Source organism: Taudactylus pleione, unplaced genomic scaffold (assembly GCF_031769625.1).
Source record: "Taudactylus pleione unplaced genomic scaffold, aTauple2 ptg000479l, whole genome shotgun sequence".
NCBI classification, from domain to species: Eukaryota; Metazoa; Chordata; class Amphibia; order Anura; family Myobatrachidae; genus Taudactylus; species Taudactylus pleione.
The window spans coordinates 12547809-12568418 of NW_028284881.1; the positions used below are offsets into that span (position 1 = coordinate 12547809).

Below are 20610 nucleotides of genomic sequence, written 5' to 3' on the forward strand. Positions count from 1 at the left end.
AAGGTCAAAACGGGCGTATTATGGGTGTGCATAATTAATACAGCAGCGTCATTGACCACGTCACTGGGTTATTTTATAGCCAGAACTGCTCGCAAATTTGTGGTAGCAAACACCAACCACAAGAATAGCGAGCAGTTCATACGCTGGTCGATGTACTCGATTAATCTAATAAATAGCGGACATGACGTATGGTGCGAGCGGCCAGGGGGCGTTTTTAACAAATAAACGAGCGTATGTTTTGCTCGCTCGTTCAGACTTAGAGGTGTGAACAGACTGCAATTTGCAAACGGATCATTTGAATAGCCACCCCTTGTTTTTGAACGAACGACCGCAAATAGTGAACGGCTCTGAATGAGGGCCAATGTTCTCACTAGGTCGCGAGCCTTAAGGGGGACCCTGAACTGCCCCATTTTAGATTTTATTACTATGCAGCACAGTTGGCACACTTGCCACCCTGGATGCAGGTTAATACTGCTGACACCTTGCGCACTCTGTTGGTATCCCAAGTAGCTCCAGGACACTCTCCCCTTCAGGCATTATTGAGGTAGGGAACTTAGGTCGGGGAGGTCTCTGGTCACACAGGTGGTTAATATATGGAATGCAGTCTGAGGGCATAAACCCGGCCACTCCACTCTGGAATGCTCATGCATGGTCAGAACTTCCCTCTCTTTAGACTTGGGTGCAAGTTTACTAGAGGTCGATTTTAAACGATTAAAAATTGATTTACATCGATGTTCAGGAGCTAAATCACACATTTACTAGCAGACGATTTTTTGGTCAAGACCATCGCGACCATCGGGCATGCGACGAGACCCTGCGGTAGGGTCTCTGTGACCGCAAACCTTGGAGTGATTTTGGCTCCCACTGACATCACTAGTGATGTCAGTGGGGCCGGACCCAGACGGTAGGCATTCCCATGGGAACACCTCCGTCTGGCAGCCATGCCCCTGGCACGCCCACCAAAGGGGGCGTGCTGTCACTCACCATCGACAGCACGCCCCCTTTGGTGCGAGACCCGGAGCGACAGCTTGGCTGTCGCTATCCTGGGCTCGCGCATGCGCACGACGGAGCTCCCTCCGTCGTGCGCATGCGCATTTGGGCACCATCGACCCGCTTGCAAGCGTCCTGAATGAGACCCACTGCTCAAAAATGGATCGCAATGCTCGGTTACCATCGAACCCTTTCATGTATTATTTACTACTTTATTTTGCATTTACCACACAATCGACCTGCCAAGCCTTAAGCTTCATTGGGAAGCTGATATAGGTGCCATATGTGATGAGATGTGGTCTGAGGCTCTGGAGAGCCTGCTTGTTTCTACTGTGTCTGTAAGATTCCAAAATATTCAACTGTTTACATAGGACTGATCTTTCTACTGAGCGGTTATTGAGATTAGAGGTTGAACTACTGATGTTTGTCCTAAATGTCAGGGCTCCCATGGTACATTTTGGCATTTGTTATGGGACTGTCCTCTTGTCCAAATTCTGGGACGAAGATAATTTGTGCAAAATCTTGTATTGGTGTACGGTTGATGCCTGTAGTGTGCTATTTAGGGGTCCTGGCTAAGGATCTGCTTGATAAATACACTAGACAATGTGTTATTAACTTATGTATGCTTGCTAAGGTTTGTATGGCTTTTGGCTAGCCTCCTTGCTCCTGGCTGGTCCCCTTGGGTCCAGCATTTGGTGAATGAATATGACTGGTCAATATTACTATAATGCATTTAGCTAGGAAAGCAGAGTCAATATGTAACTTTATATGGAATAAGTGGTAACGGTCCTGTTATCCCAGGGTGTATACCTGGACTTTATCTCCTGGTTAGTGCTGGTGAATGAGATGACTTCCTATCTAAACCTATGCTGCTCTATTATGTGATATGTTCCAGATAATGGTGACTTTTTCTATATATGCTCTAGTCTGCCTCAGAGCACAACTGCTGGTACACTTGTTTGTAGTTAGAGGTGACTACTGCATCCCCAGGACTGTAGTATTTTGATGTTCTTGCGCTTTTTCAATCCTGACCTACCCTTGTTGTGATTCTGCTCTGCGCTCAACTCTACAGTGCATCATGTTTAAATCGATATGTTTCTTTGTATTTATGTTTGACTATGGTTGCCATTATGTATTGTTTATGCTGGGACTTACGATTCTGCTATGAGTAGTAACATCTGAAGTATTGCCTACTGTGATAAGCACTGACTTTGTGACTTCTCCATTATTTTATCAGTTTTGAGTATCTGTATTACCGTTGTTTGTTTGGGTGTTGAAAATTCAATAAGCATTGCTTAACGAAAAACAAAAATAAGATTTATGGTCTTACCTGGTTAAATCCTTTTCTTCAGAATCTATAGGGGACACAGGGCTGATTCATCAAGGAACGCACGGATGCAGACGCACGCACCCGGCAATTGCGAGAATATACTAATGAATGCATACCCACGGCAATCGCAGCATAAAGATGCAGACGCCCAGCACTACATAAAGCCGCCCCCTTTACCGTCCGCTAAAGTCCATACTGATGCGCAAGGCTGAGAAACAGTTGAGAGACTTCATTCACGCAGAGGGAGCAAAGGCTGCGTCCGGCATCACAGTGGCCAATTTATCCACGCCCCTTTGACGGGGTGCGAACGCACTGGCACGCATGCATTCGGCCGATCACTCCCCGTATCCACCCACAAACGGCACTTCCTGTAAATCACTTTTCCCTTGGTCTGCGCATTCACTGCGTAGTGAGTGGTTTGCACAAGCGCACTGCGACCAAGATGCATGCGCAGACTGCGAATATTGGCCAATTGCGTGCGTCTGCATCAGTGCGTTCCTTGCCGAATCAGGCCCGCAGTCATTACAATGGGTATAGGCTGGAGCAGGAGGAGTCCAGTCACAAACCAGTTAACTTTTTTCTCCCAGCAGCCCTGGCTCCTCCTCCCCTATATCCCACCCTGAGCCAGGCAAGTTTAGCTAGCAAGCCCAAGGCAGGAGCGAGAAAAAGGAGAAGGAACACACACACACACAAACACACCACGCACAGGTCCCAACACCCATAAATGCCAAAAAGAGGACTGGAAGCAGAGTAAAAACCCCACCAACCCGGAGTGTCAGGGTGGATGACCTGTATCCCCTACGGATTCCGCAGAAAAGGATTTAACCAGATGAGCCCATAAATCTTCTTTTCTTCTCCACAAAGAGGCCGAGGAGATTTGTGTACCAATACGCCGTGGCAATCAGGGGTTAGCAGAAATAATGTGCCACCCTCCAACGTCAACTTGCGGAGGCAAAGATGTACAGCAGAATTAACTTTCACCGGCCCGTCAAGACATACACCCGGGAAGACTTCTGGATCATGGTGCAAACGTAGAATCTCAGCCACCTATGAAAGTGCTGGGAAGACGAAGTCCGGCAAGTCCTATTGAAGAACTAGGAGCTGAAAGACATCTGGGTGATGAACACCTTAGCTGCTGAGGAAGTTCGTTTTCCAATTCCGAACCCTGGGAAACAAAACTGCTGACAGAGCTGGAAGATGACGCTCTGGCCAGCTGAGAAAGCAACTCGAAGGTGTTTCGACTGCGATTGCTACTCTGAAGGTTAATTTAGGCAACGGTTGTTGTGTTATCGTATTGCACCTGGACAGGATGATGTTGGAAAAACAGCAGAGCCCTGTAGACCACAAGAGGCTCCAGAACCCCTATAGGCAACCGACTCTCCATAGCCGTCCACTGAACCTAAAAGGACTGCTGACAGGTTACCGCCCTCACCTGCGCAGACTTGCATCGTTGGTGAGGAGAACCCATTCTAGAAGCCAAAAGGGACGACCTATGTCCAAGTGGGAACCCTGGAGTCACCACAAGAGAGAACAATTTTCCACGTCTTCATCCGCAGATGAGACCAGTTCCGAACTCCCACTTGAAGAGGCCGGGAGCAAAACTGAGCCTTTTCCACCCTGTTGAAGGAGGAGACCAGAGAGCCCAGGATCTGCATGCAAGAGAGTATTGACACGCAGCGATGATACAAGAACTTGCAAACCCTGGGCAGCAGGCCCTGAGCTTTTCCAACGGGAAGAAGACCCGCTGAAACCTGGAATCTAGCAAGGCCCCCAAAGGATACATCAACTGATGGAGACAAGGAGGAATTTCCAACAGATGATCCCTCCATGGGACTGGAGAACCACTGTGAAACAGATATGTTCCCTGAGAACTTCCAGTGACCGGGCGAGGATCAGAGGGTCACTGCACCGCAAATGAACTGCCATGACTTCCATGAAGACCCGAGGGGCCGTGGAAAGACCAAATGGCAAAACCTGAAAAAAGAAATCTTCCTCCCGAATCGACCACTTGAGGAAGGTCAGGTGACTGAGCCGGATAAGAACATGCAAATAGGGCTTCTGGGTGTCCAAGAAAAGCCCCGGCTGCAGAGCCAGATAAATGGAACACAGAAACTTAAAGCTGTGTGAGGAGTGTACTCACAACCTTCAGATTATGAAACGGATGCGCTACCTAATGCGATAACAAAGGCACCCTTCATACGGAATTTGGGGACCATAAGAACCTGTTGGAGGGCTTTCAGGTTGAGGATTGGCCGGAAGGAACTACTGAACCAAGAAGAGGCTGGGTGAAAAGTGAGTGCCCCTTTGAGACTGGGGAACTGGAACAATTACTCTGGAAGCCAGCCAGGGAGTGAAAGACTCCTTCAGGATCACTGCTTTGCCTGAATCCACCAGAAAAACAGTGGACCAAAATTGGCTTGGAGGCCACTTCCAAAAGGCTAGGGCATAGCCTCGAGAGGCAACCCTCGCATCCAGGCATCCGATATGGTTGCTAACCAGGTCTTGGAGAACAGCAGAAGTCAGACTTGGTAGTAGGGCGCCCGGTAGACCAGGGCTGTTCAGCTCTGACCTGGAACCCCTGAATGAGTAACCCTGGGACCTTGAGCAAGGCTGGCAGAAGACACTTTCCTGCAGACAAGAGGAGTGAAAATTAGAAGTTCGCCATCTAGGGGCTGCCGCATAAGGGAGGAAGGTCGTCCTGGACACCACTACCATAGGCACCTCTCCTGAAAAAGGAAGAGACTCTAGGGCCTACTAAGAGTTTAAGCCAGGGCACCGGGAACAAATCCAGAAGACTCGCCTAGCAGCCGAGGTTGCTGACACCTTGGAGGTGAGGACACCAGTATCTACTGCTGCTTCTACAAGATAAGATGCCGCCTCACTGAAATTCTCTACTAACCCCCCAATCCGAGTCCCTCCTGAAGGCTGTCTGCCCAGTGTCCAATGGCTTTAGCTACCCAGGCGAAAGCCAGGGCTGGATGTACGATAGCATCTGCATGAGTATTAATAACCTTGAGAAAAGGTTCCCACTTCCTATCTGTCGGCTTCTTAAGAGATACCGTATTAGGAATGGGAAGGGTAGTGAGAAAAGACAGTTATGGCAGTATAAAAACTACCTACAGCACCTGGTATTCCCACGTGGTCTCCCATCCAAGAACTAACCAGGCCCAACACTGCATAGCTTCCAAGATCAGATGAGATTGGGCATGTCCAGTGTTGTTTGGCTGTAGGTTGGCAATGTGAGTACCCTGAGGAGGAGACTCCCATCTGGCCTGATCAGCCATAGGGAGCACCCATGCCTCCGCTAAAAGGCCCTCTACCCGCGCAGACAATAATAATTCTGCCAAACCTCCTTATTAGAATGGCAGCAGCTGGACCTTAGAATGCGCAGCCATGCTACACCACTGGCTGTTCGGAACGGAGACCTCCGGGAAACTAGAGGTCTTGGTCAGATTTTCCTCCTGAGCTGAGGAAACTTCAGAGTCCGAATTATAACCTGACAGAGGCATAGCGTTACCTAGCCTAGAGGGTCTGTGTCTGGAAAGATGAAGACAGATGCACTAAACCCTGCACCGATGAGACGGTACAACTGGATGCAGCTGGACCCCTGTAAGGGTACAAGCCCTAGGGTAGCCAGTCTATCAGTCCACCGCAACATTACCTGCGAGAAGGACTGCATCCATGGCGGTTCCCTAGATAGAGGTAGTCGAAGCCAGTTCCTGGTTGGAAGACGTGGCCAACTGAACCTTCTGGCTGCGAAGCTACGAAACACAGGACACAGAGTCCTCCATGGTCCAGGGTCTAAACATAAAAAACAGTGTTACAAATACTTCAGTTGTGCTTTGCCCATGGTATACATGTACAGCATTCCAGGGTCATCACTACACACCAACTAGATAAACTATTGTGTGCAATAAGGGGTAAGTGCAATGATTATAACCTCAAAACAGAAAGTGGGGCTTAACAGAAGAAGGTTACCCTCCACTTTGCAGCAATCCTCCAAATAAAAGTCACATTGACTACCTGGAGAGGTATGCACACACAACATTCAATGCTGGAACAATGGGCAACAATCCAAATCCCAGTCGGCAAGAAGGAGCTTTACTGTATAACCTGACGGAAGAGTATAAAAGCCCTTCAGTAGCTGTACCTGGAAGTGACGTGAGTGAGGGCGGAAGTGGATGTTTTTGCCAACACTTTCCAGGAAAATAAGAAATTCGGCCCCTTGCGGGTTCGCTTCGCTCGCTACGCTGCGATGCACAGTGGCTCGCTTCGCTCGCCGCAGGAATATATTCCCCCTCTATGCTCACTTGGATGGTAGGGAATGACGTTGGACACTGGCTGATGACGTTATCGTACACAAACGGAAAGGGATCTCTCTCATTCCATAACCTTACCACAGGGGGAAAAGCCTGTCTCCTGCAAGGCACCAAACTAAAAAAAATGGCCTGCCTAGGGATATAGGGGAGGAGGTGCCGGGGCTGCTGTGAGAAAAAAAAGTTAACTAGTTGGACCCCTTCTGCTCCAGCCAATACCCATTGTAATGACTGTGTCCGCTATGGCATGAAGAAATAACAATTGAAAAAATTTACATAAATACAAAAATTCAGAGCTGCAATGCAGATTTATCTGTTTAAGTGCATCTGTTTCCATGGAAAATAATTATTTTCTTTGAAATTTAGTTTTAAGGGAGGAGATACATTATTTAAATGAGATGCAAGGGGTGAAGAGCACCAATATAGAAAACTGCTCCCTGTTTAGCAGGGGGACACACAGTTTTCTGTGCTACTCTCTAAAGGACTTTAGTTTAACCATTTGAGGTGACAAAGACTGCAGTACCTTTTGCGCCTTCCAGGAAAGCTTTATAAGTCATTTAGAAAAATGCATAGAATTATACAGAATTGCATGGAATTTGGTTTACAATTGCACAATATTTGTAAGGTGTTTCCACAAACCTGCCTGCAGGAACAAACTGGGATGTCTACTGTTCTTCATACTCAAGTGATCTTTCACCTTCCCCACGATATCATCAACTTGTGTTTGAATACGTTCAAGACTCACATCTTCCAGAGGGTTACAGTACTGATCAATGATAACAGCACCTAGAAACAGAATAAATCATTAATATATTCATTTCTCAAGAATTGTTAAAAAATATCAAATGCACTATATAAACCCACTTCCTGTACTTTCATTATTTCCATGTTACACATCAATCATATTCTACATATTGGTGTGTACTTGTGGCCTCTTTGAAGACTATTACCATTATATTAGTAAGAGGAGTATCTGGGGAGTGTTGCAACAGTCACATAAATGTATAGAGGGTACGATTATGAGAGCTCATATATTGAAACCGGTTATCAAGTAAGTATAAAAAGTCAGAAAGGAAAGAAAAGTAAATTATTGCTGCTTATTCCATGTATATTGTCACACATACATGACAACTCAGTGGGACAGATTCATTTCTCCATGATGTGCACCTCAAATACTACACGTTGCTCTGCTGCTCACATACCTGCCTATTAAGGTAGGTAGTACATTGTAATTATTCCTGTGCACCACTGTGATGTGCAAGGAAAAACTTGCCAGGTTGATGGGCACAATGTGCAAAGTTGAATCGGCCTCAGTGTTTCTTACTACAGTTACTATGAGGAGCTCTGCTAAACCATGTAATGAGTAGGGGGAAGTGTGATGAAAGACAGTTAACCATAACTGTAGCATGCTGAAGAGTGGATACAGAGGCACTAGAGAAAAGAGAAACCCAATTTCCACAAATCAGATGAAATCACTGTCATCAGAAAAATACAAATATAATTTATATTCGCTCTTCTACGCTTGTGTTCATCCACACTGCTAAGATTGGCGTATCACTCAAGAAGAGAAGCCATCTTGTCTCATGCCAACAACAAGAAAACACCAGACAGAGACAAGAAAGCCATAGCATTTCACTGCTGATGAAAATATGACACTAATGTTAGAGTCATGCACCGAAATCAGTTTCCCACACTAGAGGACTATTAAAATACAAACCTTCTAAGAGGTCCTGCTGATCTAGAGGTCTCTGGAGAAAGTCCTTCAATTTACACATGGTAGCCTCTTTCCGCATGAAATAAAGGATTTTCTTTGCACAATACTTCTGTGTCAAACACTTCCTACATAAATAAACAGTCAGTTGTACTTCATAAAATGAATCTAAAATAATCTAGTCAACTCATTTCATGTCCACCAATTCTTTCCCTAATAACGTCTTTCAATTGCCCTCTTACCCACCTAAACGTCTCTAGCAACATAAGTGAGAATGAAAGAACATGAAACAGACTAATGTATGCTGTTTAGTACGCAGCCCCCATGGTTATGCAGCCCCCATCCCCAGCAGGTATTTTAAAAAGATATTTAAAAGAGACACTGCACACACTAGGAGATATACAAATAGGCGTGTGTGTTGTTGGACTGTGTAGGTCAATACTCTGGCACTTCAATTACAACAAGGGGATCTACTTGAAGAAGGGTGGCAGGGATTATTTTGGCTACACCAAAAGGTTGCTTTGCGTAATTGCTTCTGTCACTCTTTTTCAATAAATGTTTTGGGGAACCAGTCCCCCTCCCATGCCTGCAGTTGCAAATAGAACCATGTAATACAGATCCCTACGACTGGATGTCTTCAGTATCTCCTTCATTGTCGAACGTATGAACGAAGATTTTGAAGGTGTAACACAGCTTACAAGGCAAAATTTAAGAAACATCATATATAGTATTTATTTACTGGACTGAAGTCCAATGAGGTTTTATATGGTCAACACGTACAGAATATTGTATGCACATTGTTTACGCTAAATATAATTTTTTTATATTACCCCCTAACAAGTCTTAAAACGTGTATAAATGTATAATTTCAAAACATTTATAACAAAAAGCATACTAAGAAAGGTAAGGTTCAATTCATAAAAGAAATGCAAATTAGGTAAAAGAACAAAAATATATATTGTAGCGGATCTCATGGACCTGTTTGAAGAACATACAATTACCTGTTACATTACCAAGCAGGAAATAAATAAGAGACTAGATTGACCAAATGGCCATCATTGTTGGGCATGACTTGCTGTCCCAAGTATGCCAAACAGTGACAAGAATATTATGTCTAACTGATTGGTATCACTGCTCCATACAGTGCTGCAGAATTTGGTGGCAACTTGTAAATAAATGCTAATAATAACAATCATAATTATTATTGCAGTATCTTACCCGCTTTCAATATTGAGGATAGACAACAACTCATCTTCAATGAAATGTGCTGGGTAGCCCAAAGTCTCTAGATCATAAAAACTTTCACAAGGGACACGCTGTCAAGAAAAAAATAATATTAAAGTAAAGCACTGAGGTGTAGTTTCAAACGTATGGCCTTATTCAGAGTCGTACACAATGCCAGTGGTCACAAAAACCCCTATACCCGCATGTGTTACACAGTGTGTATGCACAAAGGCGCTGTTGCAATTGAGATGCGCGGTATCAGAAATGTGTGAGTGTTCCTGGACGGTGACTGGGAGGTAGCTAAAGAGACACACGGAGATGGTTTGTCCTATGGGTGTGTTGCTGAAGTGTTTGTGTACACAGACACTTAACTCCTTCACTTTGGAGGCCATATGCAGATGGAAATTTTGCACCTGCCATAGGGCTGGAGAAAGCTTTGATGGTGCGACTTAAGGTGGCGTCTAAAGACGTACCAGATGGTATTACAACGTCTACAGACACTCAAAGAGGGAGTCACAGACCTCGCACACTCATACACACGGATGTACACCAGGGAAGGCCTAGGTAGCGGCATTTGCATAAAGTTGCATTCACCTCTGAATCAGGCCCTTCACCAATAAGGTACAACATTGGGGCATATTCAATTTGAGGCGAAGTGTCCGTTGCCCGACTTTTCGGCCGTCATCAGAGGTTTTAGAAGTGAAAACTTATCGCGATTCCCCGTATTCAATTTCACTTCTGCGAAAACGGGACCCGGCGAAAATTAAACCCGCAAAAAGTCCTGTCATTTTAGGGGAAATCAGCCTCTGACCCCCCAAAAGATGCTCTGACATGGGGTCACTATGGGTACCCCCAAATAGCCCTGCTAAAGGTATGTGGGGTCTTTAAACAGTCTCAATAAGTGATGTATAGCGTCTTAGGGAAAGAGGTGAAGAATAGCATTTAGCAACTTTTTGCAGAAAAATAAGATGTCCCATCAAATTTGGGGTACATGAAAACGGGTACTAGCATATTTTAAAGTGGCTAATGTGAAGTTTTAAAAATCGTCAAAAATCCACCTGCCATCAAACACCTTTGGCATACTTGGGGACCCCCCAAGAGTTTATTTCGCTAGTTTAGACACTTGTACCCCAACATTTTTTTTTGTTCGCCCCCAAAATCAAAAAGTACCTTTTTTGGGGTGTCCTGTGGTCCTTTAAATTTTTTTAACACAGAATAACTTTGGGAGACTGTCCAAGGTGGTTTTTGGAAGTCTGCACCCCAAAACCCCAATTGTGCACTTGTTCTCGACACCTATTCAATGGTGATACGTTTTTGCAGGTCCCAATGCATAGACTTTTAGCTCTGGCAATAAGTTGGGAAAATTGAATACGGGGATAAGTCAAACCTGTGACAATGAAGGAGATACTTTATCACCGATAACGGGTTTTCGCAGGCTAATTGAATACGGCCCTAAGTCTACAAAATGTGGTCCTTTTATATAAACAAAAATGTGATTTTTACACCTAGTTAAACACTGGAAAAAACTGGGGTATAGCAAGTGGTGCAAGGAGCGTGGGAACATTCAATCTACCAGTTTATCTTTGGCTCCTCCCCCTTTACAGTCTGATCTAGTTCTTTAACTAATGGGACTCATACATCTGCAATGGAGTGCCCTAAATACCAATTCTGCCAGGGAATCAGAGAAATCAAACATGTTGGAAATTCTCGATTCGCAGATCGATAAAAAAAAAAATCTGGGTCGGCAAGTCGGGATTTTTAACATGCAGTTTTTCTCCGATCCGCCAACGGATTACCGATCAACAATGTCAAATCAGCGTCTGCAGAACAGGGAATTAGGCCGTAGATATATGGCCTGCATTACACAATCCAAAAGGATAGAGGCAGCACATAATAAGGGAGAAGAATTAAACAAACACTGTCCAAACTAAAACAAACAAGGACAGTACAAGATAGAAGAACAGCAGAAAAAAAAAAAAAAAAGAGAGTGCTGGTAGGACATCCAGTGAATTCCAAATAATTACAGAAAAAGATCCCATGTTCTCCTTCATCCTTGATGCACACCAGAAGCAATGGGGATGTCCGAAATTTGCCATCAAGAGAGGGAATGCTCCTGTGCTGTGTGCAGTACACTACACCAAAACTGCAATCTGTGTACGTAGAAGTGTCAGATCTATAAAATCTTGCAAACGTGAGCAAGGAAGACGAGATGGAAATGCTGAATGTCTATTTAGTGGAGGCCTCCATGCCACTCCACTCATGAAGCACCAATGGATCTAGCAGAAAAGGGCTCCCGTATTCTCCGGAACAGGCCAGCTTGTGCCAAGGTAAATCTTGCGGATTATTGAGGTGATCCGCTGGGCTAATAGTCTGTTTAGAGGCTGGTCAGCCTCGTTTGCTGGAATCAAAAAAGACAGAGATTATCTGATCTCCTTAGTTCTATTGATGTGAGCCCTGAAAGCCGAACAACGTCCAGAGTGTGTAGAGAACCATCTTCATACAAAAACACATTCCTGGCGCAGAGCCGGACCAGCAAATTTGTGATTGACAGTTTTATCCTTAAGAGCCCTATCCTAAAAGAAAAAAAAAAAAAAGTTGACAGGCAGGAGAGCTCCCAGCTCCGACACCCTTTTTGCCATTGATATAGCCAGGAGATCATCAGTTCAGGAGAACTTCTAAGTGTTCTGCAAATCCGGGATTTGAAGAGCAGATATTGCAGAGCATGAACACCAGAGGGACATAAGGTGGCTGGATATGCAGCACTCCCTGAAGAAATATCTAGAGGTTTGTGATCAGAGACAGATTTCTCTGAAAGGGAAGAACAAAACAAAACAAAAAAAAAAACACAATAATGCCAACAGCTGGATCTTTAAAGGAGCTGAGGCATAGGCCCACCTCGAGCTACCCTTCCCTTCCACCTATCCTAGCCCAAGGAGAGGAACAACCTTGCCAGCTGAAAGGATGGCATGGGAAGTCCTTCCTCTCACACTTAGAGGTAGGTAGATATATATATATATATATATATATATATCTCCATCTATCTTCCAGTCACAGTGACCCAGTGATAGCTACTGTCAGAAAGTGCTTCCTCGCTTCCAGCATATTCTGGACTACATTGTCTAAAAACCTTTTGGCGCTAGGTGCTGAAAGGGGTCTTGACTTTGAATATCTGACCACAGTGGAAGGAGCCACTGAGGGGGCTCCACCATGCTAAGAAGGTTCAAATAAAGTTACTTTCACAGCCAATCTGGGGCCACTAGGAATACGTGAACTCCTTTTTTTTTTTACCTTTTGTACCCTTGGCAGTATGGCAACCAGAGGGTACAGGTAAATGAGTGGGTTGTGCCAGGGGACCACCATATCGTTTACCAATAACACCCCGGGATTCCTGTTACAGACTGAGCATTGGTCAAGGCGTTGAAAACTGCCTTGAGATCTAGAATATATACTGTGAGTGTGGACTCCACCCATGTCCAATGTCCCTGAAATCTGGACTGCAGGGCAACTGCCTCGCAACCCCTGAGACTGGCATCTGTATTTATCAGAATCTAGTCCTGAATGGTGAAGGGGTTGCAGAAGTACACAAACACTAATCTTTTCTTCAGGAGGAACATGCAATGAACAGATTTTCTTCTCTGGAACAAACACCCATTGTTGCTGGGTGTCAAACGGTACTCCCAGAAAAAGCATTCTATGGGATGGGCTCAGATTGGAATTGGCATAAATTCCACCCATTTGACCTCAGAGACAATGTAGTCTGCTGGTCCTTGGCGAGCAGTAAGGCTGGAAAGGTCATCTTGATTATGAGTACATTCAAATAAGGTAGAACAACCACCCTTTTGTACTGTGTAGGGTGGCCATGACCACTACTAACTTGGTGAAAACTCTTGGTGTGTAAATAAGCCAAATGGAAGTACTCTAAATTGGAATTATGGAGACTATACAGTGAATTTGAGGAGACACTGGTGTCTGTCTCAGTTGAGGACATTTAGTTAAGCATTGATGTCCATGGACACCATAAGTTCCACCTGTTCCATTCTGTTTATTACAGATCTTGGTTATTCGATTTTGACTGTGTCTACTTGCATGTGGACATTTAGGAACTTTAAATTGAAGATGGGTCGAAATACCCATCTGGCTTCCGAACCAGAAAGAGACTGGAATAAAATCCCAACCCTCTCTGATTCACCAGGACAGCAAGAACCATTTCCAAAGATAACAAGATCTAGATGGCTCCAGTTAGCATATGACATGATCTGCAGCTAGTTGTGAAGAAACATCTTGGGAGGGAAAAAGTGGTCTATAATCTAACTGTTCAATACGAGTGTCTGAAGTGGTCCCTAACCTCTTGTTCTGAAAGAAAGCAAAAACAGGCTTCCACCGTGGAGCCACCGAGTGGGTTGGGGTGCCAGTCTTGCCAATGGTTTATCTGCAGGTCTGAGTCGGATAATGAGCAACCTAGGCCTGCTTACCTCTTGACTGACTTCCATGGAGTCTGACTTCAAGAAGTGACCTGGTTACTTGACCTGCCCCGGGGGCCTAAAGGAATGAAAACATGGGCCATGAGGTTTTGTTGCAGAAGAGGAAAGAAAAATGCTATTCCCCAATGTAGCCAGATATATAATTTTGTCCAACTCAGGATCAAATAAAACTTCCTCAGCAAAGGAAAGGAACTCCAGATTCCATTTAGATTCTGTACCAGCCTGACAAGACTGTGGCACAAAATCATGCTCCCATCTGCATTAATGGCAGCTTCTTCCAGACAGGCAGACCCTCTTGATATGCTCAACTGTAGTTAGCAGTTCTGACCTGAGACTACCAGACCTAAGGCCTTCCCCCAAACCATCCATTCACCTCTTTACAGACTATTTACCCAGACAGATGTCAGAATAGGCCTACGTAAATCACCTACAGTCGTGGAGATAGGAAGCTTGATACCACCATGAAGACTAACAGTGCTATTCCTAAGGTCAGTCAAGTTGGGGATAGTAAGTTTTAGATAGTCAGTCAGTCAATGGGGGTCACAGTGGATAAAAGGACAGCAGCCTGTGGGAGAAATTTGCAGTCAGGCCAAAACAGTGTTTCTTTTTCCTTATAAATGGAGACATATCTGGTGCCTCGGGCTCCTTGCTATACTGGGAGTGAAGTACCTATCTGACTGCATGCAACCTCAACACCTTGCGTATCACTGGGATCCTCCTCAGTAAGTAAGGACTGATATTTTGCATTTCCAGGTCAGACTCTTATTAATTCTCATCTTCCACTTGAGTCTGTGATGTGGAGGCAGGAAGAGACATGCACTAGGACAAGGGTAGTCCACCCTGGTCCTTCCAGAGCTACCAACAGCGCATGTTTTCCAGGTCTCCTCACTGAAACACAAGTGAAAATAAATAGTTCCACCTGTGGATCTTTTAAAATGTGTTAGTGAGTAATGACTACAGAAGCTAGGTGATCTGGAAAACATGAACGGTTAGTAGCCCTCGAGCACCGGGTTGGCTACCCCTGCACTAGGACCTGTATCAAGCAAGCGGGGGCCCAAGGAAAAACCTGGGTGTCCTGCAATAGGAGCAAAGGAGAAGGGAAGATTCCTGCTCTGCTATCTCTTAGCAACGAGTTTTATAGGGAGTTCCGCCATGGCCTGAGCTAGAGTATAAGCATATGTGAGTTCCGCCATGTCCCACGCGAGCAAAGATGCTGGTCCATAGACTGGGCACATGTTAATTTAAACTGACATTTTGTGAAGGCAACAGTTTCAGCCACAGCACCCTCTTTTTCAGGGTGGCCTTGGATGTATTCCCTTCCCAGACATATTAGAAAAAAAAAAAAAAAAAAAGGAAAAAGTAGGGAGGTACAGTATAGTAATCTGCAGTTCAAATACCAAGTAAGGGCATGAACAGGCTAGAAACTTGTCCACCAAGAGCACTCCTAATACAATATGGCAGCCAAGAAAACCAACTGAGACACTAATCAGAGACATAAGAATAAAGGATAGGCCACAAAAAAATGCTTGGTTACCCCTGGAAATTTCATCTACCATTAACTTTGCCTATACCATTGCAGGGATAGAAACGGAGGAGAATGGTAAGAAACACTGAGCTGCCGCTGACAGGCATTTATATCTACTCCTTGATGCGGCTTCCTTTGAAGATAGCTGCCAGTGTCTGAGGGATCCATTCCTTGGCAAGCTTTGCACAGTGGAAAGTGTGCCAAGTAGGAGGTGCGTGCAGGGAACTGCACCTCCCCAGGGTCAAGCAAGGAACATGGGACCCATCAACTATTTTCGGTACCCTTTAGTATTTCTAGTGGGACCTAATTGTCAGAGCCGGCCCTAGACACAGGCAAATTAAGCAAATGTCTAGGGGCAACCAAGCCCACCTAGGGCAGGTGAGGGGTGCTGGCAACGCTGTCCTGGGTGATGTGCTGTATTGGATAATGAGTGCTGTGAGCTGTGCTGGGAAAGGTGTGAGGGGTGCTGTACTGTGATCTGTGCTGGGAGAGGGGTGAAGGGTGCGGTGATCTGTGCTGTGCTGTGCTAGGAGAGGAGTGCTGTGGTCTGTGCGGTGTTAGCAGAGGGGTGCTGGGTGAAGGATACTGTGTTGGGAGAGGGGAGCTGTGCTGAGTACTTTGATTTGTGCTGGGAGAGGGGTGCTGGGAGAACAGCACAATGGGGAAAGGGGCCACAGCACAGTTAGCCTACACTCACTTCTGTGAGGTCACACCTCTTTTCAGAATTTTACGGCTAGAGCCTTCTCTGCTAATTGTATAATTGTATTGGAATATCCCCGACTTATGCCAGTCTGCAGAGTGTGGCCGCGAGCACTACAATGCTACGCTAGGGCTCGGGCGACCCGTCCACATATCTGCTGTGATAGCGGATTGCATTGTGGAAGTGGACTGTGGGCATAGGAAAAGACCCTGGCTTCTTCTCAGCTCTCTCCATGCATTCCCAGCATCTCTGAAGGATGCTGAACTTATATAAACTGAACTGTATGGCAGCCAATCGGGGTGTAGAGGGGGAGGAGCTTGAGTTAGAATAGTAGATTTGAAAGTGTCCAGGCTCCTCACACCACTTATTTTAACAAAATGTTTTCAGGATGAAGGTGAAACATTATATATATATATATATATATATATATATATATATATATATATATATATATATATAGATAACATGTTGAAAGCCAGGCTAAGACACGGGTAAAAAGTGATGCTGTATGAGGTGGCTGCTATTGGCCAACTGTATCAAGATGGGGTTCTTCATTCATTTACAAACTTGTCCTCTACTTCTGGTCTTCCAGCTCATCTTTTCTATAGATATCTTCAATTCCGGCATGCTCTCTGTGCACAGTGGAGGGGGACTGTCCCTAACTTCTCTGAAGCCCCAGTACAGTTATTACACAACTGTGCTACCACCAACAGGTCTGGTGCTTGAACTACCGCGTAGAAGACGGAACTATAGCACAAAGCTTCCCGTCTGCTGCAAGACACTAACGCCGGGGAAAGATCTCTTACAGACACCGGCGTTAGGGGGGAGTTTCAGAACAGCGGCTATAACACTGAAGATTTCAACATTTATTATGGTAAGATAGGGAAAGTTACCTGCTGCATTGCACCTCAGCAGCGGGTACCCATTTACCCTGCAGAAAAGAGCTATAATGTTTGTTTCCACTTTGCTGCAGACACACAGATATTTATGTGATCACTAATTTTATTCAAAGTTCAATTTATTCTAGTTAATTCCTTTTTATTATTTTTTTATTTATTTGTACCATTTTTAGTGTTTGTAACTATTTGTGAGGATTTCATCAGTATATAGTTCAATAACACACTCTTGTATTGCTGCCAAATTAGACATTCATACCCTACACCACCAACCTGTAGCTCGCGAGGTACCGGTAGCTCACGGTCTTAATTTTGGTAGCTCACCTAGCTGCAGTACTGCCAAGTAAAGTAAGAGGAAGTGAGCTCTGGTGCGTGCTTCTCCATGGTGTCGAAGCAGCCTCTACAGCAGCCTCGCAGCCTCTACAGCAATCACCTGACGTGCTTTCCTGTGGTTTCACCCACAGCGTCTATGCTACGGCGGAGCGAGTGACTCCCACCCAGCCCTGCCGGAAAATCACACAGAAGCCCTGCCTATACAGTATATTTTGCTCCTCTACTTCACATACCTCCTTGGAGCCAGTAATTAACAGTGAAATGTGCCTGTGCTTTACAAACTACAACAATATCACGGTAATAATTAAATGCATTGTTGTTTTCTATAAATCATTTTTTTTTACATTTTCATTAAATGACCTTCATTTGTTCCGTTATTAGCAAGATTTGTTTTCTACAATTTTAAAAGCTATTCAGGAGGTTTCATTTTACTAAAGTAGCTCAGACCTCAATTAAGTTTGGCGACCACGGCCCTACACGGAGTCCACACTTTATAACACGCAGAGCTTCCCCTACGGTATAATTTGTATTTCCTATTAACTATAAAAGGAATCAGCTCATAAACACCAGGTGCGCGTAAATAATTCCAGACTTACACGGCTATTAGTGCGTACGTTACCTACTAAGAGGTCTATATCAATGTCCTACTCCTCCCTTTTGTCATCCAGAAGAGCAGAGAGTTTGAATAGGCTTAGATCTCAAATCAGGTTCTCAAACTCAGTCCTCAGGACCCCAAACAGTGCATGTTGTTCAGGTCTCCCCACAGAATCGATGATTAGTACCACCTGTGGATCTTTTAAAGTGTGTCAGTGAATAATGAATACACCTGTGCACCTGCTGGGTGACCTGCAAAACGTAAGCTGTGTGTGGTCCTGAGGACAGAGTTGAGAACCACTGATTTATCTGATGATGACTGAATGGAATTGATCTATAAGGACTGAAAGTCCTTATAGGTTATCTTCGGGACTCTACGGCTTATGCCAGGTTTCAGCAGATTCAATTATATATTTTGCACAGAGTATACTGGAGCCACAAAAGCTTTGTGAGTTTGGTGGGTCTACTACAGATTCTTCTCCTAAATGTTCTGACCCCTTTGCTGATTTTTGGCATCTCCTCTGGTCCTGTCTTAAAGTTGCTTTGTTTTGGTCTAGGGTAGTTGCCTGTGTCCGGAATACGGGTGTCCGAATCCCTTTACTGACCCCACGTATCTGTCTATTCGGTTTGGACCTGGAAGAGGTCCTCTCTACTCCCCTACAACTATATGTCAATAATCTCTTAACATTAGCCCGGGTGTGTATTGCTCGGACGTGGATGGCCTCCGATTCCCCCTACCTTTCTTTCCTGGGCGGCTCTAGTCAATATAACAGTTTCTCATGTACGCTTTATGTATCAGAAGCGAAAGTGCCAGATTCCCGCTATGCAAATCTCACCTCTTCTACCGATTCTGCTTAAAAAATTCTGGTTGTCTTATTTGTTTGTATCTTCACCAGCCAGTACAAACTGTATTCTCAAAATCGCCATTTCTCTGAACTGTTTTAATCTCGGTCTTGAGTACTCATTTCTAAATCTATTTCCAGATCACCACCTGGTTAATTACTGTACTCATTTAGTATGTTTGTTGTGACACAATGCTCATATTTCTTTGTGTATTTGTATTTTTTATTTCTTGTTAAGAAAAACTCAATAAAAACACTGGATTTAAAAAAAATGTGCAGAATAGTTACTTACACGCTCTATGATGAGCTCCTTTGAGAATGCAGATACTATCCTTTGTGCTGCTATGCCAGCAGTGTACCTGGTCTTATACTCTTCCAGCCAATCCAAAAAGTCCATATGGTTATAAAACTTCACAATAGATGGCCATCTAGGACAAAGATACACCTTGTTAGATATTGTCAAGATATGAACTTTTAACATGAATATTCATCAGAATATAATATTCAGCAAATAAAATGATTGACATGGCTTAAGTTAATAAAGAAGGACATGAAGTACAAAGGAGTGTGGCAAAAATGAAAGCATAAACATTATATATAAAAATATGAGGACTTACCTTTGTTATCTCTATTTCTACGAAGTCCATAGGGTTCCACAGGATACCTTGGGGTATAGGTGATGACGGTGATGCATCGGGCACCATAGAGTTAAGTTTTCAGCCTCCCAGGATGCACTAGGGTCCCCCTCCTATACCCCGCCCCCGAGCCAAGGCATCTCAGTTACGTACCAAGCCATAGGCCGGAGGAGGAGAAGGAAGAGAGAGAAAAAAGATCTGGACACACACAAGAATCACATTCTCACCAGAGGGAGATGGAAAAACCGGTGACCAGAGCAAAGCCCATCTGCAGCACAGGTGCGACAGGGCGGGAGTCCTGTGGAACCCTATGGACTGCGTAGAAATAGAGATAACAAAGGTAAGTTCTTACCATATCTCATATTTTCTACTTCAGGGTCCATAGGGTATCCACAGGATACCTTGGGGATGTCCCAAAGCAGTATCATTCAAGGGTGGGGACGCTCCTGCGCTGAAAGGAGAATCCGCCGCCTGAAGGAAGCATCCTGAGAGGCAAAGGTGTCAAACGCGTAATACCTCACAAAAGTATGGACAGAGGACCACGTGGCAGCCTTGCAGATCTGGACTGCAGAGGCACCACGTCGAGCTGCCCACGAAGGACCCACAGACCTAGTGGAATGAGCCCTCACAGAGGAAGGAACCGGCAGACCTTCATGAAGATAAGCTTCTGAAATTGCCATACGTATCCAACCTGCCAAAGTTTGCTTTGAAGCAGGCCAACCCTTTTTATGGAAGCCATAGAGGACAAACAAGGCGTCAGACTTCCGAAACGAAGAAATGCGGTCAACATAAATCTTTAAGGCCCGCACAAGGTCCAAAGTGGCCTCACCCACTGAAAGGTCAGGTGAGTTAAAAGCCGGCACAATGATTTCCTCGTTGATATGAAACCGGGACACAACTTTGGGAAGCAAATCAGGACGAGTGCGCAGCACCGCCCTGTTCCCATGAAAAATCAAGAAAGGGGGTCTACAAGATAGAGCCCCTAAATCAAAAACACGTCTGGCCGAAGCGATGGCCAGAAGGAAAACTGTTT

General features: G+C 44.8%; 1 protein-coding gene and 1 pseudogene across 1 annotated transcript in view; both read right to left on the reverse strand.

The window, feature by feature from the left end:
• The window catches only part of FBXO21 (F-box protein 21), a 57314-nt gene that overhangs the window by 21856 nt on the left and 14848 nt on the right, over positions 1–20610 (reverse strand). The window contains exons 2-5 of the mRNA XM_088449242.1: positions 19235–19370; positions 9566–9663; positions 8354–8475; positions 7276–7422 (exon numbers count right to left, since the gene is read on the reverse strand). Coding sequence (XP_088305368.1) covers positions 7276–7422; positions 8354–8475; positions 9566–9663; positions 19235–19370 — 503 coding nt within the window. The remainder of the gene's footprint in view (positions 1–7275; positions 7423–8353; positions 8476–9565; positions 9664–19234; positions 19371–20610) is intronic.
• LOC148502984 (5S ribosomal RNA) lies at positions 5434–5552 on the reverse strand (annotated as a pseudogene).